Below are 27,720 nucleotides of genomic sequence, written 5' to 3'. Positions count from 1 at the left end.
ATCCATCCATCCACTGGACAAACATGAAGAGCTAACTCTACCCTAGGATTGCAAGGAAGTATAAAGGGATCACCAAGAAGCCCATTCACAGTGGCTGCCCCTAAGGCATTGCAAAGTGTCCAAGAGTCCCAGCTCCAGGGAGCCCAGGGCCACCCATGGGAATGGCGAGTAAGACGGGCAGGTCACAGGCAGTGGGACCAGAAGGAGACATTCCTGAATGTCCCAGGAGATGTCGTGAAGGCAGAACAAGGGAGCTGGTAGGGAGAATGGGGGGGAACAGACAGCCTCTGGGGACATAGGAAGGAAGACTGAGAGCTGGAGAGGGCCCGCGGTGGGGGTGACGGAGGAGGGGGCGTGTGGGGCAGGGTGCCTCTCACATCATCTGCCCTTGACTGAAGGGGGAGAGAGGAGCCAACCGCCTGGTTTTCAAGTGTGTTCTCTAGAAGTCCACGTCTTCAGTTTCTTGGGCACTCCCTTGGGTGTCCAGAAGAAAGCCCTGGCTAAGAGAGGAGCAAGCCCACAGGGACTCCCCGACAGCAGAGTTCATGGGGTGCCGAAGACCCTTTGGAGTGGGACTTGAGGGATGGCTGGCCTTGGCTTATTTGGACCCCTCTCTCTTTTTCCTTCCCTTTTCAAAGTAGTAAAGGGGGGTTGGGGACGTAGCTCAGTGGCAGTGTGTAAAGCCCTGGGTTTGATCCCCAGCATCAAATTAATGGATGAATGAATGAATAAAAGCAGCTGAGGCTTCAAGGTGAAAGGCTTTAGAATAATGGTGGCTGCCCTCCTCCCGCCCTCTGCGACCCACACAGTGATGGCAAAGGCCGTTCTCAGGGCTGGGACTCTCATCTCATGCTTGCGAGTCCTTGGGCTCCTCTGGAGTCAGCTTCATCAGTTTGTCCACGCAGAGCAGGATGAGGGTGAGAAACCAGAGGCTCCAGCCCACCGCAGCCGCGATCCAGCCGTACTCATCCACTCCAGCATGGCAGCACCGGGCCGCCTGGGGGCAGAAGTCGACATCTGGGGGACGGGAGATGAGAATGGCAAGCTGTATCCACCCAGCTCCACCTCTTTCTCTAATCTCAGGAAGAACATGAGCAACGTCAGAGCTGCCATGCACCATGCCAAGTCCTTACGATTTCCCTTTCATGTTTCTCACAGGATGACAGGCACTATTATTATTAATATCGTTATTTTGGTGCTGCAGGGCCTCCTCCAGCAGGCATGCCCTCTACCACCATTCTAGACCCTCAGCCTTGTGATGGGTACAATGACTATTTGCATTTTGGGTGAATCAATTGATATTGTAACTTGCCCAAGGTCTGAAGATGGCAGAAAGAGAACTCGAACCCAATATAGACTCCAAAGTCATATTCTTGTCACTTCATATGATTGCCTGTTACCTTCTTTATAAATGACCAGGAGTGAACCCATTTGGTCATTGAATGACGGCAGTGTAGAGGGGCCAGGCTTAAAGGAAAACTTCCTTAAATGTGTTAAGGCTGGTTCTTTGTTACCGAGCTCCTGCCGCTGGAAATACTCAAGTAGAGAATGAACAGAAATAGGTAAAGGGGACCGAACCAAGTGCCTGTCTTGTTCAGGTTAGCTGATTTTTATAGACTTCCCCCTCCAAACTTCTTTCAAGCATTTGAACCCAGGGCATCTTTGGCTGCCCACCAGGGACTGGGTCATTACGGCCACCTGCACCAAAGACCATAAGCCTGCATTGGGATCAAAGCCAGGACGGCTTTTAGACCTGTTCTGCAGATGGTACTAGGCAGAGCCACCCTGTGCCCAGGAAGCCTGGGAGACACTTGGTCACCTAACACCATCCAATGGGAAGCAGGAGGGCTCAAGTTTCCCTCATAGCTCAGGGCCAGCTCTGGGATGAGGGCAGAAGCTTACTGGGGCACTGTTCCAGGGTCCCTGGACCTGGGTGGTGGGTGGTCAAGGTTGAGTTGTTGCTGCTGCTGCTGACTTCTGAAAGAAAAGACAGGACATCGTCTCAGGCAGAAGGAAACACTGTTCCCAGGTGTAGGTTTTGGAATCGTGTCACTTGGTAGTACTGTGAAAGTGTGACAGAATTTCCCGTGCAGGTACACTGAAGCTTTATGAAGCTAACTCCCTGCTGTAGACTGAACTGTGTCCCTCCCAAATTCATACGTTCATGTCCTCATGCCCAACGTGACTGTACTCGGAGACAGGTCCTTTAAGGAAGTAATTAAGGTTAAAGGGGTCATATGGGTGGGTCCTGTGCCAGCGTGACTAGTGTCCTCATGAGAAGAGGAAGGGACTCCAACTATGCATGTGCACGGAGGAAGGCCATGTGAGGTCACAGGGAGGAGGTCATCTGCAACCACAAGAGGCCAAATTGCTGATACCTTGATCTTGGCCATCTAGCCTCCAGAACAATGAGAAAATGAATTCCTGTTGTTCAAGCCCCCCAGTCTGGACTTTTCATTTTGGCAGCCAACCAGCCAGCGAGGAAGCCACTTCCCTTTTCCTATCACTTTATCTTCATTTTTCATTGCCCTTCAGTGACCAAAGGCCTGCTATATAAATAGCTTGCCACACTCTATTTTTAGCTGTGCAAATAGATGTAGCTATAAAAGGGCCTTTCCAGTCTATATTGAAACAATCACGGAACAATCTAGAATGTCTTCTCACAACGACTTCAATTCCTTTCAAAACCCTGACAAGTCAACATTGAAATCTGACCTTGATTCTTTATTCCTGATGATGGTGAAGTTGTTACACGGGCACGTGGTGAGGAACAAAAATTAAACAGTCGTGTAAGTCAGTCCAGGGTTTGGGATTTTGTGTCCATCAGCAGTGAGTATTGTGAAAGTGTTACAGAAGTCCCAGTGTAGGTGTCTGTATGCGACAAAGCTAACTCCCTGTTGTCAACTGAATTGTGTCTCCTACAAACTCATTGCCAGATATGCAGTGCTTAAATTTGTTGTTCAACTTATAAGCAAAGAATAATAAAAAAAAAAAAGAAAGAAAAAGAAAAAAGAACTTAAGCAGGAATTCTAAAAGAGCCGCTTTTGCTTTTGTCTCAAGGAAGCTGGAAGTTTAACCCTTTCCCATCTGGACAGAAGAGAATACACACTGGGTTTGGGGGATGGAGATGAATGTAAGCATGTTGAGAAGACAAGCCACTGCCATGTTCCTTCACAACTGAGAATGAAAGACAGGTGGCCCACATTGTCTGATACAGTGGCCCCTGGCCACTTGTGGTTATTTAAACTTATTAAAATTAGCTGAAATTAAAAAGCCAGCTTCCCCGTCACATTAGCCATGTTTCAGATGTTCAATCACCACATGTGACTGGTGGCCGCCATATTGGAAGCAAAATGCAGTAATGGAACATTCCCACCATCCAAGAAAGATCTCTTATCACTAATGCTAATTTAGGTAGATCAAACCCAGACATTGATTTTGGAGAACTTTCTGGAAATTATATTGCTATTCAATCTGCATTGTTGGGAATGTAAAAAATTACATCAAACCAAAACAAAAATGTTTGAAAACTCTCAACATTCCACTGACTGTGGGTCAGCATGTCCTTCAGGTGCCTGTTGTCATAGAGTTAGGAAGAAGGCTGTTTAGCCAAAGCCATGAAATTGCTGCCCAGACTGACTTTATGCCACCAATCCCTAAGCAACTCCTGGATCCTGCTTAAGGGATGGTAAATTACCTTGATGAAATCTGATTGTTACTGTAAATTATTTACAACTAAATGGCTCAGGGCTTGGTCTTTGTTTTGGAGACATTTATTCCTCAACATTTGAATTTTAACTCCCTTCGCCCTGACTTTCCTCTCCCCTCTAAACCTAGAGTAGTGATATTCCTGCCTAGAGTAAGTGAGTGGGGGAAAATGTAGTTAACTGCCAGTATTAGGTTATGAATTACACATAAAAATGTTTTTTAGTTATAGATGGACACAATATCTTTATTTTGTTTATTTGTTTTTATGTGGTGCTGAGGATCAAACCCAGGGCCTCACATGTATGAGGCAGGTGCTCCATCACTGAACCACAACCCCAGCCCATGAATTACCACTTTTATATATAGAAAATTATTTCACAACAGCAGTTTTACATGGTTCAAACAGAGTAGCTCAGCTAAAAATTCCTAAGTACCTGAATATCACCCTCCTCGCTTATGAGCAGAACAGCCAGGGGCTTGCCCCATTTGGGAAGAAGAACAGCTCAGTGGAGTTACATTTATTATTATTATTATTATTATTATTATTATTATTATTATTATTATTTTAGTACCAGGAATCAGCTCCAGGGGTGCTCTACCACTGAGCTATATTTGTTTGAAGGAGATTTTTTTTTTTTTTGGTACCAGGGATTGAACCCAGGGGCGCTTAACCCCTGAGCCAGATCCCCTTTATGTTTTATTTGGGGACAGAGTCTCTTTAAGTTGTTTAGGGCCTCACTAAGTTGCTGAGGCTAACCTCAAACCTGTAATCCTCCTGCCTCTGCCTCGTGGTCATCAACTTTTTTTTTTTTTAATCCACAACGTGAGCAAGGAACTGTGAGGGTAAAGCAGAGAAAAATTAAATAGCCATGTTTGAGGAGGGTGGAAGTTGGGAAATAAGACAAACTTGTTAACCATATTTGCTAACAATCATGTGTGTGCAATTACCATTTTTTTTTTTTTGTACCAGGGATTGAACCCAGGAGCTCTCAACCACTGAGCTACATCTCCCCCTTCTTTAAAATTTTGAGACAGGGTCTCACTAAGTTGCTCAGCGCCTCTGTCAGTGGCTGAGTCTGGCTCTGAATTTAAGATCTTCCTGCCTCAGCTTCCCGAGCAGCTGGGATTACAGGCGTGTTACCACCACGCCCGGCTTATTGTACATTCTTTAAAAGCAGCCATCTCATTTGCTTCTCACAAACAACCCTGTAACTCAGCCGTTTTCACTGTCATGTTCTAAACAGGAAGCAGGCTCCGGGAAGAGAAGCAATTTGCTCAAGGTCACACAGCTAGTAAGTTGGGGAAACTAGGGTGGAAGGGAGACTCGGTGAGTCTGGGCAGCCACACTAAGCCCTCTGGCCGTGGCCACAAGAGATGCTAAGATGGGAGAGAGAGGTGCAGACTTGATGGGGCTTGGCTTTGAGACCGGGAGAGTCTCTGGGTGCAGGGCAGACAGGGAACTCAGACAAGATCAAAGCTGGAGGCAGCAAAAGTTAAGTGAGGCTCCCCTGCCCCCAGGTGCAGGTCCCCTGGGAGAGTGAGAGGTGGGGCTTAGCCCAGAGCCACAGGTACCCCGGGGAGGCAGGAGAGGGGTGGGCAGTGACTGGCAGCTTCCAGGCTTTGGGAAAGTGGCAGAGGAAGTACAGTGGCCAGGAAGGACAGGGCTTCAGTAAGGAATGGTGAGAGCCCAATGTGAGGGAAGACTGCCAATCACAACGGGGGGGGGGGGGGGGCTGAGCAAGAGGAGCCACCAGGAAACCAGCAACCAAATTTATCACTGAAGACCAATTTGGTCCCCTGATAGGTAAGATTCTGACAAATTCTGTGTGTGTGAGAGAGAGAGGAAGAGTGCCCACAGAGGTGGCTGCTCCTGTCCCAGCCCAGGAGCTAAGTATTTGATCTTGGTCTTAGGCAAACCCAAGACACCCCACCCCACACCCACCCTTAACCCCCTGCCTACTCCTTCTCTGTGAAAAAGTCCTTTTCCCTCTTTGCTTCCTGCAGGACCAACCCTGGCCAAGGAATTCTCGCCCTCCCCCTCCCCCTCCCCTCTGCCCTCCCCCTCCCTCCTGCTGCTCCCTCCCTCCCTCCCTCCCTCCTGCCCTCCCCCTTCCTCTGTGAGGCCAAGAATAAAGCTCACAGTTCTACCTGCCCAGCAAGTCGAGTGGAAGGAGGCAAAGCCCAGGCAGAGGAGCAGGGCGGCCCGCGGGGCAGAGGTGAGGTGCTGCGCGTTGCGGAGGGAAGCATCTCCGTGGGCCATGTCTGCAGAGTGCCGGGTGCTGCAGGAGCTGGCAAGCTTCTGCTCTGTGTTTGGGGGAAAAGGGACGGACGGGGTGGAGCCAAGGAAACCTGGCCTGTCACACCTGCTCTCACCTCTCTAGAAGGGAAACCAAACTATATTGGCTGGGGGAGCAGAGGAGGGGCAGTGCATGTCCTTCTTCCTTGACATGAAATTTGTCCCCACTGAGAAAAAAGGGAGGACTGGAGGGGAGATGAGTGTATTTCTTGGAGGGGAGTTTGCTGCCTCTTCCGCTTGCAGGAGTCGCGTGGACTCCCTATCCCAGTCTCGTATTTACTGAGCACCTACTATGTGCTCTGTGCTTTGCTCAGGTCTATGGATACTTGCCCTCAAAATGCTTAGATGACAGACACACATCACTGAAATACAGGGCAGCATTTCAGGAATGAGTTGGTCAGAACAAAGTACTTTGAGTCTCAGCATAAGGAGGCTGCATCTGCGGATGGGATATTTCTTGAAGAAAATGCCATCCGAATTGGGCCTTGAAGAATGGATAGAATTTTGAGAGGTGGCGAGGGGAGGAGGGCATTGTGGGTGGGAGTGACAGGTGAGCAAAGGCTCAAAGGTAGGATAGTGCTCAGGGACTCAGCGTGACCATGGCACAGGTAGGTGTAGGTGAGCTGAGGAGAGGGAGCTGGGCGGATGGGGAGCAGGAGGCTGAGCTTCTATTTGCAGGGCTGGGGGCTGCAGCGAAGTGAAGATTTTGCACTGAGTAGTGACGTGGAGGGAGTTCTGCCTTCAGCCCAAAGCATGTACAGTGGTCTCCCCTTAAGCATGGAGGATATGTCTCAAGACCCCCTGTGGACGCCTGAAACCCCGGGTGGCACTGAACTCCCTCTGTATAAGGTAAAGTTCGATTTATAAATTACAATAATAATAATAAAAAAAAAACAGCAATTATAACAAAATGCTGTACTGAGAGTAATGTAAAACTTAGGAATTGTTATTTCTGGAATTTTCCATTCAATATTTTAGACTGAAATTGATTGTGGGTACCTGGAAACCACAGATGGGTGGGGATCACTACTGTGCATTGAACACTCACCCTGTGTGTGAAAGCCATCCGCCTAGTTACCTGAGACTCACAGCTGACGGGGACATGGTCCCTGCCCTGGAGGAGGGCACTGTCCAGCAGCGAGAACAAGCAGGGAAGAAAGACTTTTGATGCAAGATGGCAAGACTCAAACATGGGAATCTCCCAGTTATGGGACTATAAAAGAGGGAGGAGCACCTGAGAGGTGCAGGGAAGGGGTCACTGAGGAAGTGACATTTGGACTATGTGTGCACATGCATCCAGAAAGAGTCCAATGTTTGTAAGGATCTGCCTGGGATCTAATTCTAGCCCTGTGTCTTATTGACCTGGTGGCCCTAGGCAAGTTATTTAATGCATCCAAGTCTCAGTTTCCTTATCTGAAAAGGAACAGGACAATAGCACCTATCTTGGGGTTTGTTGAATGACTGAATGAAGCATTTCATGTCAAGCACTTAGCTCAGGTTGAGCAGATTCTAATTACTTAGGAACCTTAACCACCATTTTAATAGAAGGATCATCATTGAAAATACCAGAGAAATGGGAGGAAGGCAGTTTTAGGGAATAATAATGACATTTATACATCGAGTTATTCACCTTGATCCTCCAAGGACTTAATGAAGCGTACCTGCAATTAATCTAGCTAGATAAAATTAAGATCAATGAGAAGAAACGAGGCAAGGAGAGATTTAGGCTAGAAAGTAGAAAATAGGTCCACGAGCAAGTTCAGAGCACGGAAGGCCACATGTGTTTCCTGAGCTTCTGGTAGGAAGAGGGTCACAGGGTTGCACAGGTGATTCATGGACTCAAGATGAAAACCACAGCGACAGCTCTCGTTACCGCCCCATAAAAAATATCCCAGGACGTGTTTGATGTGAGCAGAGCGTGTCCCTCCAAAAAGATGAGAGCCAGGGATTTTAAATGACCCTGCTGTGGGCTGTGGTGGAGGTGGTTTGAATAGCAGCTGTGACCTGAGCTGACAGCATCCTACCAGATCCTAGCCAGGGATACTTCTCTGCCCGCAGAGGAGATGAAGGGGAAGGATAACGTGCATCTCCTCCTTTCTTTTCGTTATTGCTATTTGATTTGAGACTTTGAGATTAGCTGTTTGCAGAACAATTAAAAGACAAACATTGTCTTTATCAACAGATGAAAGTACTTGAACTTGACCCCATGATAACTCACTAATTCCCCAAGAGAGCCTCAAGGCGACTCTTTCACAAACATCTCCAGTATCAACTGTTTTCAACAGGTCCACAGCTGAGAACTCCCTGAGCAGTTACTCTGTCAGTGAGCCTCTCATGCATTTTGCACTGGTTTACTTTGGAGGGTGGACCAGGAAGTTGTGTTGCTCAAAGCTAGACATTCTACGGGAACATTCTCAAGATTTTTTTTTTTTTTTAATGCTTGAGATTGGCATTGGGTTACACATACTTAAAAAAAAAAAAAAATAGAAGTCCAGGCCAATAATATCTGTGACCAGGCTCCGTGGTGCAAGTTGGAGTGGGGTAGCTGAGAGGGTGGGGTTCCAGGGCCTTCACTGTCCCCAGTGTCATCTGTGGTTCCTGATGAAGGCAAGGACAGAGTGTTTCCTGTTAAAAGACTGAAAACAGCCTGTAGCCTGCAATGGCCAAAGTCTATGAAGGATCTTCCACGCCGAAGACACTTCCCTTGTGGTTCCCATAGGCCCCTCTACCACCTGTCCATCTCTGGCCTTGAACTTGGGGCATTCATCTTCATTTAATTAAATCCATTCAGAGGAGGATCGAGGCCCCAAACACAACTCTGCCTCTTCCTTCTGATCCCAGGTGGGGTTGATGGTTCTCCCCTTGTGGCTTTGTCAGATGTGTTTTCACAAAATAACGTCAGGCTCTGGATGCCGCGAGCTGAAGCATCAGACCTGGACTGTGGGGCCCTGAGCGTGTGGAGTTTAACCTCAGTTACTGCCACCCAGGGATGGGTGTAGAATTTGGAGAGAATGAGGGATGCCTGTGTAAGAAAAATAGAGAACTCCGGAGTCCCACCTTCAGATCCTGCCACAGTGTTGATAAAAGCAACCAGGAGGCCTGGAGCCCACCATTTGGAACTGTGTTTGGACAGATCTAGGGCAATTCATTCAACTTGCTTTCCATAATGGCAATGGGAGGCGGCCCAGATCGAGGGAGGGATTACCCAAAAGGAGGGAGCCTCCTGAGGTTGAGGCTGTCTTCCTCCTGGGCTACAGATCTCATCCCTGCCCCCCTTCTCAGAAGTGTGTCTTACTTTACACACATGAGGGGCTCTTCTAGTTCTCTCTGCCTGTGTGTGGTGCTGGGGACCACTGCCTGTACCCCAGCCTAGCTTAACTGCGTTGCCTTCTGCAAACATACTCCAGTGATTTCTTGTTTTGCTACTTAAGAGCCACACTGGGAGCTGTGGTGCACCTCTGTAATCCCACTGACTCCGGGGGCTGAGGCAGGGGGACCACAAGTTCAAGGCCAGCTTCAGTTACATGGGGAGGCCCTAAGTAACTTAGTGAGACAATTTCTCAAAATAAATAAAATGGACTCCTTGTGTAGTGAGCAGTACTAAGGAAAAAAAAGGGGGGGGGGGCTGTCACTGAAGTGCACACAAATACAGAATGGTGACACCTTCCTGGTGAATTGAACCTTCCATAAAACATCACCATGTAATACCCCAGGTTACCTCAAGTAGCGCTTTAACTTTCCTAAATCCTTGTGGAGTTTCAGCTGTGTATCTTATAAAAAATGTACATAGTGTTGGATTTAAAAAAAAATCTTTATTTATGTGGTGCTGAGGATTGAACCCAGTGTCTCGTGCATGTGAGGCAAGTGCTCCACCACTGAGCTGCAACCTAGCCCCTATGGTGTTGGATTTTTAAAACCCCGTCTGATGATTTTTATGGATACTCGATCTATTTATATTGAATCTATTTACTGACACATTTAGCTTTAAATCAACTTACCAGAGGCTTTCCAGCATTCCCATCTGTCTTATGCTCCTTTTTCTTTTTTGGGGGGTAGAGGTACAGTGGATTGAACTTGGAGGCACTCAACCACTGAGGCACATCTCCAGCCATTTTATTTTTTATTTTGAGACAGGATCTCATTACATTGTTTCAGGCCTTGCTAAATTGCTGAGGCTGGCTCTGAATTCGAGATCCTCCTGCGCCACTAGGATTATAGGTGTGCACCTCTGCGCCTGGCTCCTTTTTCCTTTTTTCTCACTATTTTTGGATTCTGTTTCTTATTTTTTCATTTTTTTAGAGGCTACAACATACATCCTTGACATCAAATATATTTTGAATAAATTTCTTCATCTTCATCTAATATATTAATTGAAGACCTGGAACTTAATTCTGTTTTCTCACTCCTGGTTTTTAGTCTTTCTTATCACATCCGTTCAACAGCTGCTCCTCAATTTCTGGATGGGTTATGTCCTATTAAACCATGTAAGTCGAGAATACCATAATCTGAAAATCGATTTTACCCTAACCTACAGAACTTCCTAGCTTAGGGACACAGTACACTGTGGAGTGTCCATCACTTCTCCTCTTGGCCTGGATCCCTGACGTCCAGCTCTCCAGGAGTGTCCTACGGCATAGGGTATAGTCCAGGAAGAGATGAGCACGCACCCTCCCAAGATGGTTTCTACCGAATGCACAGTGCTTATGTGCCATCATAAAGTTAAAAACATGCCACACCTCATATGTCACCATTTATATACATAGTTACCATTAAGTCATCATTGTTCCTTTATAAATGAAGGTTTATTTAGATCTATCCACATACTTACCAATTTATCGTTCTCAATTCTTTTCCATGTGACTGGTCTTTCAACTTATGGCGACCCTTCTCTATGAAGAATAGCTTTTCGTATTCCCCCATAGAGTGTCCAGTGCTCTCAGTTTTTGCTTATCTGCATGTCTTTATTTTTCCTTCACTCTTAAAAAAATTTTCATTGGGTCTAGAAATGAAGGTTGGCAGAAATATTCTTCTAGTGCTTTAAAGATGTCATTCTAATTTGTGTGTGTGTGTGTGTGTGTGTGTGTGTTACTGGGGACTGGACCCAGGTGGGCTCTACCATTGAGCTACATCCCTCGCCCTTTGTATTTTTTGATACAAGGTCTTGTGAAATTGTTTAGGACCTTGATAATTTGCTGAGGCTGGCCTGCAATTTGCAATCCTCCTGCCTCCGCCTCCCAAGTCAGTGGGATTCCAGGTGGGTGCCACGGTGCCCAGCCACCATTCTGTTTCTTTCTATCCACATTGTTTCTGTTGAGAACTGTTGGCCCGATTGGTGCAGCCTTGTAGGTAACTCGTTTCTTTTTCTTCTTTGGTCATCTTTAACATTTTTGTTTTGGCTTTGGTTTTCAGTAGTTTTACTCTTAACATGCTCAGATATAAATTTCTTTTTATTTGTCCCACTGGGGTTTGTAGGCAATTGAATATGGAGCTTGATGTCTTTCAGAAATTTTGAAAGGTTCTCAGCCATCAAATTCTGCTCCTGTCTCCTTCTCTTCTCTCCTTTGGTGACTCCAGTTATACACAGAACTTTTGCCTGTACCCTCTAATTCTTTCTTTTCCACTTTTTTGTTTTTTTGTGCTTTATTTTGGATATTTTTTCTCCTATCTATCTTTATAATCTCTTGTCATCTGTATCAAATCCACCTTTGTAACTACCCATTGGATTCTTTTTTTTTAATATACCTTTATTTTATTTATTTATTTTTATATGGTGCTGAGGATCGAACCCAGGGCCTCACATGGGCAAGGGGAGTGCTCTATTCCTGAGCCACACCCCCAGCCACCCACTGGATTCTTAATTCCAATTATTCTTAATTTCAGAACTTCCATTTTATTTTTTAAAAATATATGTTTGTTATCTACAAAGATATTTGGTTTATATTTTTCATCTTCACAAACAGAGTGAATACAATTATTTTAAAATCTGGTCTAATAACTTCAACATCTGCCACCTTCTCCCTCATTGGTGGTTCTATTGTCTATTATTTCTGCTGGTTTTTAATCATGTAGTTATGTTTTCTTGGGAACCTGGTTATTTTTTTTGTTGTGCTCAAAATTGTAACTGCATGCAATTGTTCATAGTACTAACTTGAAATTTAAGGTGATCTGATCTTCCTGTAGAAATAATTTATTGTAGTTGTTCTTTAATCAGATGCTTGGGGGCAACCCAAATCTGCCATCATGTCAATCCAGTCTCAGCAATTATGATGATTTATAGCTAAGTGATAGGCTTTGTAGGCCTCCATTTATTTTGGTGACCTTTCATCCTATGGTGTAGCCCTTTAGAGCTTCTTACCCAAGGAAGTTATCAGAGATGAGACCAAAAATGTGCACCCAAGGTTCTCCATTTCAACATTATAGTGTTTATAAAAATGAAAGCTTAGACCTGGGTGCAATGGTGCATTCCTGCAAGCCCAGCTACTCTAGAAACTGAAGCAGGAGAATCATAAGTTCAAGGCCAGCCTGGGCAACTTACCAAGACCCAGTCTCAAAATAAAAAGATGAAAAGAGCTGGGATGTGGCTCAGTGGTAGAGTCCTTGCCTAGTATTTGTGAGGCTCTGGGTTCAATCCCTGTACCACAAAAAGAAAACACACCTAGGAGCAGCTTATAATGGGTTGAAAGATGGTTATTAAACACAACGTATCTGTGGTGAAGGCGTAGCTTAGCATGTGCAGGGTCCTGGGTTCCATCCCCATCACCACAAAGGGAAAAAAATCAAGAATAACACTGAATTATTGGGAAAACACAAACTGTATTATACAAGGCATTAAAAATATTTGTCTACATATCCAGTATAATTTAATTTTTGTAACACAAAAAAATGTTTGGAAAACATCCTATCAAAATGTGATGCTACAATTTTGGGTGATTTTTATTTTCTCCTTTTCACTCTTATTTTGTCTTTCAAATTTTCTATAGTAAATGTTTAATACTTTTGTAATGAAGGAATAAAATTAAGTTAGTACCTTTTTTTTTCTTTTTTAAAGATAGTTTCCTAGAAGCCCCTCCCCAGCTATGTAAATCTCAGGATGAAGATCCTGACCCCCTTTTGTGTTCTGGGTTCTGTGTCGAGGAGATGGTGCTAATCAGTGGACTTGATTTTGGTGATGAAGTTTGGTGATGGTATGACTAACCTGAAAAATATTTCAAATTGTGTTTTAATAAAGCAACAATGTAAAAGAAAAAGAGAGAGAGAGAAAAAAAAAGATTGTTTCCCAGGAGAGCCATACAGCCACCTTGGACAGGTAGATGGCACTCATTAGTGTCTGTTTCATTGTCTGGGAGCATTTTTTAATGTCAAGGAATCTTTTCTTCATTAAAAAAAAACACCTTAACTTTCAAGTTGCAGATGGTGCAGAAATCCGCTTGCCAACAGTCTCTGCTCTTGGGGTGCTAAAGGTCTACCACAGAAGGCGCAGGAGCATACAGGAATGTTCAGGATGTAAAGATGAGACACAAAGCCAAAGGCAACCGGAGAATGGCAGTCAGATCTTGATGTTGGAAAGGAACCTCAGAGGACGTCTGGCTTAATCCTTAACCTGGCAAGAATGCCCTAGAAAGAGAGGGATCTGCTAGAGTTTGGGATGGCTGCATCTGACCGGTCCTGCCTCTGCAGGTTGTTACTTGGACTGCTGCTCAAGTGCCTCAGGTGACTGGTTTCTCACTGATTTTTAAGGAAGCCAGCCAGTTCCTGTAGGGGACAGTTTTAATTGCTGGAAAAGTTAGTGAGTTACTAGCATCAGACGGGCAAGGGCATTTTAAGGTGAAGTTCACAGACCACTCGAGGAAGGTCTCTTCTGTGATTGGCAGTTTCGGGCTCCCCACAAGTACCATTTGGGCAAACTGTTCTGTTGGCCCAGCAGTGCTTGTGGTCAGATTCATTTTTTGTTTAGTAAACAGAGATGTGTGTTCTCAAAGAGTAACTTTGAGCTAAGGTTTTGGGGAAATAAGGTCCATGTTTATGATAAACACTCAGCCAGTTTTCTTTTTCAGTTTTGTCCACATGAAACTAAAGGAGACCAGACAGCCATTCAAGATTGCTGGCCTGTCTTCCCGGCACCTGGCTTCTTTCCTACGGCGTCCTTCTGGCCTCTGACTTTCCTTTGCTCTCTGGTTCTCTTTCCCCCATCTTCTTGTCCAGACTGTGCACAGGCCCCAGGGGACACAGAAAAACCTGAGTTGGGGATCCTGGATTCCAGTTTCCACTTTGCCACTTTCTGTGTGACCATTGAGAAGTCCCATAACCTTGGCCATGGGACTACCCATGAGATATGGTGGGGACTCTCTGGGTTGGGGGAAGTCCCAAAGGGGAAAACCCAGGGGAGTGGTGCCTTCAATCTTTTTTTTTTTTTTTTTTTTTTTTTTGCGGGGGTGGGGGGTACCAGGGATTAAACTCAGGGGCGCTTGGCCACTGAGCCATATCCCCAGCCCTATTTTGTATTATTTAGAGACAGGGTCTCCCTGAGTTGCTTAGCTTTTGCTGAGGCTTTGAACTTGTGATCCTCCGGCCTCGGTCTCTCTGGGATTACAGGCATGTGGCACTGTGCCTGGCCTCCAATCATTTTTGAGAAGACCTTTGTCTAGGGTCCTCAGAACTCACTGGAGGTGATAAGAGATCCCCAGAGGGCCTTTGTTCTGTGTGGCACCTGACAGCAGAGGGTGGTAGGGACAGCAATGAAATGAAAAGACCCCAAGAGTCAGGATTTTTATGTTCTGCTTCCGGCTGTGCCACCAGTTAGCTGTAGGATCTCATGTAAATATGTCACCTAGCTGGGGTTCTGTTCATCTCTAACCTAGAAGAGTTGGATTCGATGTTCTCTAAGTTCTCTTCCAGCGGTACAATTTTCTACTCAATGCAGGACTTTTTTCATAGCTTTATTGAGGTAAAATTGAAGTATAATAAAATGCACATATTTGAAGTATGCAATTTGATCAGTTTTGACATGGATGCAACCAGTACGATCAATATAAAAAAGCACTTCCATTACTTTTTAAAAATTTGAAATCCTACAGACTGTGTTTCCTGCATGATTTATGTCATTAGAAACCAATCACCTTAAGACATATAGAACTCCACCCCCACATGTCAACTATTTCAAAATTAAGTGGCACACTTATGGGCTGGGGATATAGCTCAGTTGATAGAGTGCTTGCCTTGCATGCACAAGGCCCCGAGTTCTAATCCCCAGCACCCGCCCCCCCCCCCCACACACACAAAGTCAAAATTAAATGGCACACTTATAAATCTCTCTCAGGTCAAGGAAGAAAAGTAAATAAAAAGTGCTTTGAACTAAGTGACAATAAAAGCTTAAAATATCAGAATATCTGTGATGAAACAATATTCAGATGAACATTTATAACTTAAAGTACTTGTATCAGAAAGAAGCTAGATTGACAATCAAATTATTATCAAATGAGGTAGTAGGAAGGAAAAAAGAGTAGGAGCAGAAATATATGAAATAGAGAAGAAATAAAACAGCCAAATGTTGATAAAAATCAAGCAAGTCTAATCAAGGAAAAGACAAGAACACAAAAATTGGCATCAGTGGAAAGGGAACTATCAAAATAACCCTTCATATGCTGACAATATACTAAGGTGACTACGATTGCATGCCAATATATGCAATCGCTTATACAGCGAGGTCTATATTAGAGAAGGATTCATTGCTTCAATGCAGGATGTAAAATAGAGTAAAAAAGAGAAATGAGCTAGTAAATTTAATTTTTTAAAAAGAAGGTAGAAAGTTGACCCTCTCAGCAACTCGGGAGGCTGAGGCAGGAAGATCACAAGTTTGAGGCCAGCCTCAGCAACTATTGACACCCTGTCTTAGAATACAAAAATAATAATATTAAAAAAGGGCTGGGGTGTGGCTCAGTGTTGGAGTGCTTCTGGGTTGATGTGCAGTACCACTTGCATCCAAGCAGGCATACATAAATAAATAAAGTAGAGGTGGAAACTGAAAAGAAACTCAACAGTGTAGTTTACGGTCAGTATTATCACGGAAAGGCAGATGACTGGGGAAGGGCTTCAGGTGTGAAGCTTAGAGAGACTGGGTGACATCCATCCGAGACCAGCTCAGGTATTCTGCTCTCTGTCGGATGACCTGTTCTTTGCCTTCATCTCATTTCCAGTTGCTGTGTGATGTGGCAAGTGAGGAGACAATGAAAGCGACGTAAAGCGGCTCTGCTCGGAAGAGGAGGAAAGAAACAGCCCCCACCAAGGTCTGGCCAAGAAGCCGGCGGAAGGGCCCCCAGGGAGGAGACTCTGCTAAGAAGCCAGGTAGCTGTGGGCTGGGGCGGGAGCTGGAGGGGGCAGGAGGCTGAGGAGGTGTTGGAGAGAGCCACCAGGGGTGTTCTGTGTGCCAGGGACAGAGACCTGCAAACAAGTCAGGGCCAAATGGACGCTGGATGGTACCAGTGCCCAGAGTCATATTGCTGGAGGGAGCCACCTTACATGGCAGGGGTGATCCTGGCTCCAGCGAACATAATTTCTTTTTTTTTTTTTTAAAGAGAGAGAATTTTAATATTTATTTTTTAGTTTTCGGCGGACACAACATCTTTGTTTGTATGTGGTGCTGAGGATCGAACCCGGGCCGCACGCATGCCAGGCGAGCGCGCTACCGCTTGAGCCACATCCCCAGCCCCAGCGAACATAATTTCCATCTCTATGTGCTGATACATGAACTCAATTACAGTGTTAGTGTCAATGAATTGGAGTGTGTGTGTGTGTGGGGGCGGGTGTGGGTGTGGGTGTGTGAGTAGTGAGAAAGTTGAATGTGAGTTCCTCTCTTTTTAGCAGTCTCAACTCATTCTCTTCTGTCCTGGGCACCTTCTTATAGTGTAAAGAATCATGAATGGTGGGGTCAGTGCCTGGCCAGTGGTGCACATGGTTAGGCTCAAGTGCATGAGAAAATTCACTGTTTGGAATTGGGAATGTAACTCAGTGGTTGAGCACTTGTCTACCATGTGCAAGGTCTTGGGTTCAATTCCCAACACTGGAAAGAAAAAAAAAACGAATTTATGATCTGAATGATAATGTGGCTGGAAGTGAGTTTGGAAACATTGGGTGCCATTTTTAGAAAAGTTGCGTTATTTTCCCAGCTAGATTATGATTTTTGGATTAAATTCCTTGCAAGCATTTTAGCTTGCTTTCTACTTAACCCCTTTCATTTTCTAAATGATGATGATCTCCTGTAAGTTGATCTGTACAGCTGAACCTGGGCTTATGCACAGTATCTTCCTAATCCTGGGTATGAACATTGAGCGAGGGCACAGGCACCCTCTGCATGAAGCATTGTCACTTGAAAGATTCGGGGGCAGCACTCTGTCTCAGCTCTGCAACATCTGTTTTCCAGAAAGTCCATGGGGGCAGAAAGGGCCTCACAGAGACCTTCAAGGACAGTGTGAACTGGTGACAACTGGCAGCATGCCACAGGCTTGCCTAGATAGGGGGAACTGTGGTATCAAACCCCAGAATCAAAACCAACAATTTTTGGGGTGATAGAAAGGGTTGCTCCGGCTCTATGACTGTGATTTTTCTTCAGTCCTAATGCTTAGACTTAGTTGTTCTTTTCCTTCAAAGTACTGATTTAGTTGGAAAAATATATGTGTGTGTGTGTGTGTGTGTGTGTGTTTAATGATTAACAGGAGAATTGTTGCCTTTTTAAAAAGTCAGTGAAGCAATTAAAGGAGCAGGAGTGTACTCTCTGGACGCGGGCAAGTCGTTTGGTCTCAGGATTCGAGAGGAGCGGGCTGGGCTAGATCTTCCTTCTCACAAGTCACGGGAACTCCTTTTTGGAGCCCGGTTGTGTTTGGTTCTTGTTTTTCCTCCTTTCCCACTTCCTTCCCTCTGAGATCGTCAGTGCCGAGTGTGGGAGGTTTACTTTGGTTTTGGAGACACTGGATTGCACTTGTCCTGTCCCTACTTTCTGAGTTGGTGATGCAGGAAACGTGGCACCCGCGAAATTGAGCCAAGGCAGGAAGCTCCCGAGAAGCAGAGGGCATCTTTGCAGGGTGCCAAGGGAGGGTCTCAGATGTCTGTAATGGGTAAGGAGGAGTGGGGGTTCCTGTTTTCTACCAGGAAAATGAAGTCCACGGATCTTTCGGGATCATCCGCAGTCTCTCTCTTCCCTTGAAAGAAACCCTCAAACCCTCCCGCGATGCTTCGTTTTCTCTTCAGCCACTGCCCTCCCCGCCTCTTTCTCTTCAGCCTGATATTTTGAGAGAGCGGTCTGTCCTCGATTCTTGCACCTATCTTTTCCTCAGCAGCCACTGACTCCCTGACTCCTGGCTTCTTTGAATTCTGTCCCCTTCACTCCATTGAAGTAGGTCCACTGGTCTCCAGTCACCTCCAGATGCTCCGAGTCCTCTTCAGGACCATCCATGACTCCTTCCTTCCCTTCTCCTCCCTCCCTCCCTCCCTTCCTTCTTTCTTATGGTGCTGGGGGTGGGACCCAGGGCCCGGGACGTGGCAGGCAGCTGCTTGACCTCGGAGCTGCACCCCAGCCTCACTCTGTGGCTCTCGAGACTCTTCTCCTGAGTTCTCATTCCGATTAGCCTCCTTTCTCTGCGTCTTGCTGTCTTCTCTCTGCAGCCCTGAACCTCGGAGTTCCCTGTGCTCAAGCCCGGACTCCCATGACTTCCCCCCTTCTCACAGGTTGAATCGTGCCCTGTCTCCCAAATTCCTGTGCTGAAGTCTTAACCTCCAGTATCTCAGAATGTGAAATTATCTAGGGACAGGGTCTTCGCATAAGAAATGAGTCAGATGAGTTCATTCTGTAATAGGGTGCTCCCTAATCCAGTAGGACTGTGTCCTTATAAAGAGGCGGGATTTGGACACAGGGACTCACATCTGCAGGTCAGGCAGAGACTGGAGCGAGGTTTCCATAAATCAAGGAGTACCAAAGATTGTCGCAAGCCACCAGGGATCAGGCAAGAACATGGAACAGATCCTTCCTCATTGTCCACCAGAGAAACTAACCCACCAACACCTCCTCTTCAGATTCCAGCCACCCAAAGTGTGAGCCAGTGCATTTCTGCTTTCTAAGCCCCCGGTCTCTAGTATGCCAGGGCAGCCCTGGACACTAATACCTGCTCCGCTCTCCCCGGGCTAGTGGTTCTCCAGTTTGGCTTCATGGCCCTTTATCCTGTTAAAATCTGAGGTCAAGGCAAAGATGGCCTCTCGCTCTTCTCCTTTTCAAGATCATACGGGAAGTCCTGGCCAATTCCCTCCGACCAGAAAACGAAAGAAGAAATTAAACTAGCTTTGTTTACATAGATTACTTCTCTTTATAGAAGATCTGAAAGAATCGACACACACACACACACACCCTCCTGGAATGATAAATTTTTATATGGAAAATCCTTTTCCCCATCCCTGTGTACATGGCTCCCCAGAAGCAGTTTTCTTCTAGCTGCCAAGGCCCCCAGCACACCTTCACTGTCCTATCTCAACTCCCCCCCACCCCCCGGGTCACAGTTTAGATTGCAGAGACCTTGATCACCTTTCTCTTCCATAGGGTATTGCCTTGGTCCGTGACATTGATGACATCATGCCCACTGGACCTGGTGAGCAAGAAATAGCACCTAGTGTAGACTAACTGATAAGGCATTTGCATATTGGAGAGCAGGAAATAAATCAAAGTAAAGTTTAGGGGCCTTCTACTGCTGTGAAATTTCTGGGGGTCCAGTGGTATAGGGCATGAGGAGCTGAGGCGAAGGGCAAGTTGTACGTGACCCCCTCACGGTGATTGGTGAGGCTTTTGGAATTCTGGAGGCAAAATAGTCCTCATTTGGGAGAGTTGCTCCGCTGATTTACCATTTGGTAAACCTTAGTCTCGAGTGGGGCCTGGAGTAGGAACAGGCTCTATGACAGGCCCACACTGCTGTGCAGGCTGGTGCACCACTTGGGTGGCATTAGCCAGATTCATCTGGTATTAGCCAGATTAGCAGCAGACAGGGATGCCACCTGGAGCCTTTGGCAGGTCCCCACTAGTGAGTAGCAGTATGGTCCCTTAGGACTTGGGAGCAAGGCTCTGCCATTATCCACAAGCCAACTACTTTCCTTTTGAGAAGATACTCTTGGCCTGTTACTAGGCCTCAGCAGAGGCTGAAGTTTGACCATGGTCCACCAAGTGGCCTGGAATGAAGCTGCCTGCTCCATGTAATGACCTGAGTATGACATGATTCGCTGAACCATGAAGTTGGGCATGCACCGCCACATCCGTCACCAAACAGAAGTGGTGAAGACTGGTATGAGAGGCCCTGAAGGCACAAGGACACAAGGCAGTGTCCCAAATGCCCCGGGACCCCACTCCTACAATGCTGTCTCCCCTCTCTCAGCCTGCACCTGTGGCTTTGCAGAGGGGTTGCCTGTGATCAGCTGACAGAGGAAGGGAATACCTAGACCTGGTTTACAGACGGTTCTGCACAACATGCAGACATCACCAGAAGGGGACAGCTGCAGTGCTATGGCCCCTTCTCTGGGACATACTTGAAGGACATTAGTGAAGGGAAATCTCGAAGGGCTGAACTTTGAGCAGTGTATCTAGTCAGTATTTTGCATGAAAGGACAAATGGCCAGAGGTGTGACTTTATCCTCTGGCAGGTTTGGCTGCATAATACAAGAGTCAGAAGGAACCTGATTTAAAAATTGGTGACAAAAGCTGGCGATGCCGGCTTGCAGAAGCCACGAGGGACCCCTGAGGTGGGAGAATCTCCTGTTCCGCGACAGAAGACTTTGAAGTGGCAAAGGTCACTGCATCCAGAGAGGCCCAGAAGAGGCAGGAGGCACTGCTTCCACTACTATAGCTTTATCCACAATGCAGAGCATCAAGTGTGTGGTGGTGGGCGATGGGGCTGTGGGCGATGGGGCTGTGGGCGAGACGTGCCTGCTCATCTGCTATACAACTAATGCCTTCCCCAAGGAGTACATCCCCACAGTGTTCGACGATTACAGTGCCCAGAGTACAGGTGATGTGCGCACAGTGAACCTGAACCTGTGGGACACTGAGGGCTAGGAGGAATACGACCGCCTCCGCACACTCTCCTACCCTCAGACCAACGTCTTTGTCATCTGTTTCTCCATTGCCAGTCTACCCTCCTACGAGAATGTGAGGCACAAGTGGCACCACTGCCCTGATGTGCCCATCCTCCTTGTGGGCACCAAGAAGGACCTGAGATCTCAGCCTGATACCCTGCAGTGCCTCAGGGAGCAGGGCCAAGCGCCCATCACACCTCAGCAGGGCCAGGCACTGGCCAAGCAGATCCATGCTGTGCACTACCTCGAGTGCTCTGCCCTGCAGCAGGACGGCATCAAGGAAGTGTTTGCTGAGGCTGTCCGGGCTGTGCTGAACCCCATGCCAATCAAGCATGGGCGGTCCTGCATCCTCTTATGACCTTGGCCCTCAGCTTGGAGGCTGCCCCTGACCCCCCACCAGTTGTGCCTTGGCGCCTTATCTGCCCCCAGCTGTGCCTTAAGGACTAATTCTGGCACCCCTTGCCAGGGGGTTCCCTGAATACCTTTTTTTCCTTAAGGAGGCCCATGGGAAATGGACTTTGGGTCCTACCCCACTCTGCTTGAGAACACCAGGTATTCTCATGAGCTCACCTGGGCCGGGTTGACCCTCCCCAAGAGGGTCCCCAGTGTCTCCACCTCTCACATTTTCTGCTACTGACCAGTCATCTAGCTTTCCACAAAGTTGTTGCCTATTGTGGTGTCTCCTCTCAGGTTAGGGGCTGTCAGCCATCTCTAACCTCTGCCCTTGCTGCTCTTGGAATTGCCCCCAAGATGTCTTCTCCCTCCCCCAAGGAAGGAGCCACAGAATCCTGAGAAGATAAATGTGTCCTAACCTGCCCCCATGTGCCCAGGCCTTATGCATTTGCTGACTGACTCAGCCCCCATGCTCCTGGGGGCCTTTCCTACCCCCAACAGCATCAATAAAACCTCCTGTCTCCAGTGGAAAAAAAAAATTGGTGACAAAGAAATATGAGGAAGAGGTGAGTGGCTAGACCTCTCTGAATGGGCAAGGAGCATGAAAATATTAACATCCCATCTGACTGCTCACCAAAAGGTGACCTCAGTGCAGGTGGATTTTAATGATAAAATGGTAGGATGACCAGTCAGCTCTGTCCCCAGCCACTCTCATGAACAGAGTGACCATGGTGGCAGGGATGGACTCAGCAACACTGACTTTCAGTCTCTAGGCCAGTCTGGGTATGACCACTGCTGAGTGCCCATCTGCCACAGCAGAGGCCAGCACTGAGCTCTGGGTATGGCGGCATTTGCCAGGATGATCAGCCAGCTCCCTGGTGACAGCTTGATTACATTGGACTACTTCCATCATGGAAGGGAAGAATTGTGTCCTTATTGGAAGAGACGCTTATGTTTGATTTGGGTTGTCTTCTCTGCATTTAATGCTTCTGCCAAAAATACCATCTGTGGACTGGTAGAAAGCCTTGTCTACTGTTGTGGTATTCCACACAGCATTTTTATGTTGTTTTGTTTGTTTGTGGTGCTAAGATTCAACCCAGGGCCTCATCTCTGCTAGGCAAGCACGATACCACCGAACTTTGGCTCCAACCAGCATCGCTTCTGATCAAGGGGCTCACTTCACACCATGGGCTCGCTTCACAACATGGGCTCGCTTCACAACATGGGCTCCTGCTCACGCAGTTCCCCGTTTTCCCCTTCTCACCACTGTCCTGAAGCAGCTGGCTCAGTAGAACAGTGGAGTGGCCTTTTAGAGACTCAGTTACAGCTCCAGCTGGACCTCGCAGGGTGGAGGCAAGGTTCTCCAGAGGTTGAGTATGTTCTGACCAGCATCCCATACATACTGCCCTTTCCCCCACAGCCAGGTCCCACAAGTTCAGGAATCAAGGGTGGAGATGGGAGCAGCACTATTCTATATTACTTCTAGTGATCTACTAGCAATAATCCCCCTGTTGGTCTTGTGACTCTGTGCTCTGCTGGCTTTGAGGTTTTAGTTCCAGAGAGAAGAATGCTTCTGCCAGAGGACACCACAATGGTTCCATTGAACTGGAAGTTAAGGTGACACATAACCAATTTGGGTTCCTCATGGGAGTCGACCAATAAGGAGATGCAGTTTTGACCGGGAACTAATTGTTCCACAGTGAAAATAAAGAAGATATGTCTGGAATATAGGAGGTCACTCAGGGTGTCTTTCAACCTTACCATGCCCTGAGATTAAAGCTGATGGGAAACCATGACAGCCCCCTGCAGACAGGACCACTAATGGGCCACACACTTCAGGAATACACCAGGTAAAGAATCATGAGCAGCCGAGTGCTTTCTGAAGACAAGAGGAATACAAAGCACGTACTAGAAGAGCACACTGTGATTGTCATGAATATTCTCTCCTTATTTTGTTATGAATAAATTTGCATATATAGACACACGTATATTAAGCAAGGGTCTTTGTTTCCTTTCCTATTCCCTGGTCATGTGACGTTTTTATTTTAGTATTTAAATATCTTGGACTTTATATTATGGTGTTTAAGTTACAGAATGCAAGGGGAAGAGTAAACACCACTCAAGGAGTTCCCCTCCTCTTTCAGGAAAGGCTCAGTGCATTTTTAGTTATATCATATTGGGTAGAATCATGACCCTGGTGCCAGGGGTTGAACCCAGGGCCTCATGCATGTAAGTGCATGCTCTACTAATGAGCCGCACCCCGGCTCCCCAGCTACTGTTTTACATAGACATCAACTATGGCTTAACAAGATGTGTTTGGGTGCCAAGTTGTACTTTCGATGATTAACTTTATGTGTTTACTAGGCTAAGGAATGTCCATATAGCTGGTAAAGCATTATTTCTGGATGCATCTGTGGGGCTGTTTCTGGAAGAGATTAGCATCTGCTCCAGTAGACTGAGGAGAGACTAGGCCTGCCCAAAGCTGGAGGAAAACATCCAGTCCACAGAAAGATGGAGGAAGAGGCATTTGCTTCCTGCCTCAACTGAGACATCTTCCCCTGCCTGTGGCCATCAGACAGATCTCCTGGGTTCAAGCTTGCAGATCTGGGACCCTCAGCCTTCCTCATCGTGTGAACCAATTCCCTTAAGAAAGTGTGTGTGTGTGTGTGTGTGTGTGTGTATGTGTATGTGTGTGTCCCTGTTGGTCCTGTTTCTCGGGAGAAGCCTAATTAATACATGTACCATCCGTATATCCTCTTGTGTAAAATGTCTCTGTGTCTTGGGTCCATTTTCTGGTTGGATTGTTTGATTTTCTTTTACTGATGAAGTTTGAGAACTCCGTAAATGCTAGTTGAGTTCTTTATCAGACATGTGGCTTGCAAATATTTTGTTCCAATCTTTAGTCCATCCTCTTAACGAATTTTTTCATCCTCTAAATAGCCAAAGGATTTTTTAACTGTGTATATATATAATATATGTTAATATATCAGCATATGTATTTATATAAAGATAAATATATATTTATGAAGTATAAACATATAAATGTAAATATAAGTGTGTGTGTAATACACACACACACACACATATATATATATATTTATTTATTTTTTGTGTGGCTGCATGCTGGGCAGGAGCTCTGCCTCTGAGCTGCGCCCCCAGTCCTTCATCAGTGTGTTGTTTTCATGGATTGTACTTTAGGTGTCATGTCTAAGAACGCTTTACCAGCCCTCTGTTCCAAAATGTTCTACTCTATTCCTCCTAAAAGTTATACAGTTCTACATTTAAAATTGATCTATCATGCATTTCGAATTAATTTTCAGTCATGCTTCCCTGGCCTGCAGAGTTCACAGAGGGGAGAGGCTCCCCAGCCCTGAGATTCCTTTTGCAGTTCTTAGCTCTCATCTTGCTGATCTGCTTTGTGAATCCTGAGTTCTGTCTTCAGGACTTTGTCCAGTTCAATCCAGACTTGTAGGCAGATCTGCTCTGACAGATTAGTGGGTGTGGCCAAGCTCCGTTTCTCAAGAAACCCAAATTGTTCTTGTTGTTCTCTTTTTTTCTGGGAATCGAACCCAGGGGCACTTTACTACTGAGCTGTATCCCCAGCCATTTGATTTATTTACTTTTGAGACATGGTCTTGCTAAGTTGCTTAGAGCTGCACCAAGTTGCTGAGGTATTTTGAACTTGCCATCCTCCTGCCTCAGCCTCTAGAGTCACTGGAATTACAGGTGTGTGACACTGTATAGGCCCAAACCATTCCTTTCTTACAGGGCCTAGGAGTAGACCGCCTGCTCCCTCAGGGACCCCAGTCTGCACTGTGCCAGGGTTAAAATGGCCACAACTGCCCAGCTGTCCCCACCCAGCTCTTCCCTGCTGCCCCCCCAACTCAAGTTAGATTTTTCAGTGTTCTCAAAAGCAGTGGTGTCAATCAATGATCATGCACAGAAAACACCCAAGGGGTTTATTAAAAATGAAATTTCAGACAACCTAGGAGATTTGAACCCTGATGGGATATTTGAAATTAAGGAATTACTGCTGAATTTTAGGAGTGTCCATGACGTGTGTGTTTGTGTGTATATGTGTGTGTGTGTGTGAGATCTATGAAAAAATCCTTATCTTTTAGAGATATGCTGACATATTTTGAGGCAAGCACTCTACCAACTGAGCTGTATCCCCGGCCTAAAATCTAAGTTATGGTCCTTTTTTTTTAAAAACATTATTATTTTTTTTATATATATGGCGCTGAGGATTGAACCCAGTGCCTCGCATGCGCTAGGCAAGCGCTCTGCCACTGAGCTACAGCCTCAGGCCCCCCTCCTTTTTTTTTTTTTGTGGTGCTGAGGAGTGACCCCAGGGCCTTGTGCGGGCACTCTACCAACTGAGCCATATCCCCCACCCCCATATTTTGGAAGAAATACATGATGTATGTAATTTGCTTCAAAGTAATGGGGAAGGTGGGGAAGTGGGCAGGCACAGATGACACAAACTTCAACAGTTACTGGAGTGACACATACATGGGGGGATATTCTCTGTACTCTTATAGCCGAAAGCTCTGTCCTTGTCCCTGATGCCAATCCAACAACAAGGACACGGTTTTGAGAACAAGGATAAAGGTTTATTGCTTTGCTACCAAAGGAGAAACCCAGGGGCCTCCTATCCCAAAGGCTGTGGGTCTGTCCATCAGCAGGAATGGGGGACTTTTAAAGAGGTGATTCAGAGAAAATGAGATTAGGGAGGAGAGATCAGGGAAAAGAAGATCAGAGAGGGGGTCAGGATGGAGAAGGTTGGGAAAAAGAAAAAAACCTGTAAGTTTCAAAGCCACAAGGGCTGCAGTCAAAGCATCAAGAGAAGCCCTGGTACCTTCTTGCAGGTATTGACATTTTCCCCCACAATAAAAAGTAAAAGAACAGAAAAACCCCTTCAACTTGGGGTTCATTTTATGGGTGAGCACATGCAGGGGATCTGTGTATACCTGGGAAGCTGCTCTGGAAAGTTCCTTCATGTCAGTGCAGCGTCTGGTGCGGAGGAGCCTCTGAGCCCAGAGAAAGTGGCTCTGAGGGCCTCACTCTGTGGCCCTCACCTTCTCTGCCAAAGAAACAGGAAATGCCGTAGTTCTCCTGAGGAAAAGAGTGGATATCACGTGCAGTCTGTCTCTTTCTACCTGGGCCACAAAGGAAACTGAATTTTAGACGTTGGGCACCTGCAAGTATTCCTCTGATTTTTTTTTTTTTTTGCCTTTGAAAGTACATAGAATGTTTTGGAAAACAGCTAATAGGACGGTGGGTAATAGTCTTTTTAAAAGCCACTTTTTAGTATTATTTCATGCCTACGGTTTTTCTTTCTTTTTGTGGTGCTGGGGATGCTTTGCTCACGCTAGGCAAGCGCTCTGTCACCGAGCCACACCCCAGCCCTGGACCTTACAATTTCTAGGGCCCTTGTAGGTCCCCTAGAAACTTTGTCCCTAACCCTCAGCTGGCTGAAGGCAAGTTACCCTCATCAAAAAACAGTGTTCTGCTTCCTGGTGGGGACTCAAAGTCACTGCAGAGGGCACAGTGGGGGTGGGGGTTGAGCCGGTGGGGCAGGTTTGTCCTCACCCACGGCAGTGTTGATACAATAGAACCGCCTCAGGAGGAGCAGCAGGAGGGGTGCTCCCACTTGGGCCCTGGGCCACTGGCAAGCCACACCCGCGGAGGAGGCTGGATGGGGCTGCTGGGGGTCCCTTCCCTGAGCATTGAGTGGACCTCTCTCCCCTGAGAACTTGGGTAAGCACAGGGCCTTTCTCTGGGCTTTTGGTCTGTATGAAGCTACGGTCTCGTGTCTCTTTCTGTGAACACATTGCCTTCGTTATAGAAAGGACAGTGTGGAAACTTTTGACTCATCTTGATGTCAAAAGGAAAAACAGGACCTGACTCTGCACTTCCAGAGGTGGGGGAAGTTTATTCTCGATTCCATAGATGGAGAAATGGTTTTGAAGCAGATGCTTGGTGGTCAGTATTGAGCTAGAAGGTGCTAGAGTAAAAAACATGGAATCATTCTAGCCTCATGACTTTTTTATGAGAATACAGAAATTTGTTAAACAAGTAATTGCAAATGTCTGTGACTCTGGCAGTATAGGGGAGGAAGCTTGGGTCACTGGGGATCAGTGATGGTCAGGGAAGGCTGGGTGAGGGAGAGGATACTTACATTAGACTGGAGGAATGACAGGTTTGTGGGGGAGGTGGGGATG

The 27,720-nt window shown here is 46.4% G+C and overlaps 2 protein-coding genes and 1 pseudogene across 8 annotated transcripts in view; 2 read left to right on the top strand and 1 right to left on the bottom strand.

The window, feature by feature from the left end:
* Positions 1–745: 745 nt before the first annotated feature.
* Tmem213 (transmembrane protein 213) lies at positions 746–6,032 on the bottom strand. Its single transcript, XM_046434231.2, has 3 exons — positions 5,857–6,032; positions 1,903–1,977; positions 746–1,017 (listed from the first exon to the last, which is right to left on the bottom strand). The coding sequence occupies exons 1-3, from the start codon at positions 5,966–5,968 to the stop codon at positions 848–850; spliced, it is 357 nt and encodes a 118-aa protein (XP_046290187.1). The 5' UTR covers positions 5,969–6,032; the 3' UTR covers positions 746–847.
* Atp6v0a4 (ATPase H+ transporting V0 subunit a4) overlaps positions 5,796–27,720 on the top strand; it is a 63,584-nt gene continuing 41,659 nt past the window's right edge. The window contains exons 1-3 of one of the 7 annotated variants that reach the window (XM_046434220.2): positions 5,814–5,924; positions 13,409–13,714; positions 16,198–16,345. The gene's annotated coding sequence lies outside the window, so the exon portion shown is untranslated. Of the gene's footprint in view, positions 5,925–6,711; positions 6,854–13,408; positions 13,715–16,197; positions 16,346–27,106; positions 27,257–27,720 lie in introns of those variants that run through there. The other 6 variants (XM_046434222.2, XM_046434221.2, XM_046434219.2 and 3 more) reach the window with 6 other exon arrangements.
* Positions 18,118–23,484, top strand: LOC124086201 (rho-related GTP-binding protein RhoG-like; annotated as a pseudogene).

This window comes from Marmota monax, unplaced genomic scaffold (genome assembly GCF_021218885.2).
Source record: "Marmota monax isolate L192 unplaced genomic scaffold, Marmota_monax_Labrador192_F-V1.1 WCK01_AAM20220418_F8-fsc00122, whole genome shotgun sequence".
In the NCBI taxonomy this organism is placed as follows: Eukaryota; Metazoa; Chordata; class Mammalia; order Rodentia; family Sciuridae; genus Marmota; species Marmota monax.
This window is presented reverse-complemented; position numbering and strand designations above follow the sequence as displayed.

Bases quoted from the DNA above. Each gene is read 5' to 3' on its own strand.
- Tmem213 (XM_046434231.2), bottom strand. From the start codon at position 5,968: ATGGCCCACGGAGATGCTTCCCTCCGCAACGCGCAGCACCTCACCTCT. The intron at 1,978-5,856 runs GTAGAACTGTGA...CTTTTCTTTCAG, and splicing joins CCACTCGACTTGCTGGGCAG to AAGTCAGCAGCAGCAGCAAC. The intron at 1,018-1,902 runs GTAAGCTTCTGC...CCCGTCCCCCAG, and splicing joins GACCCTGGAACAGTGCCCCA to ATGTCGACTTCTGCCCCCAG.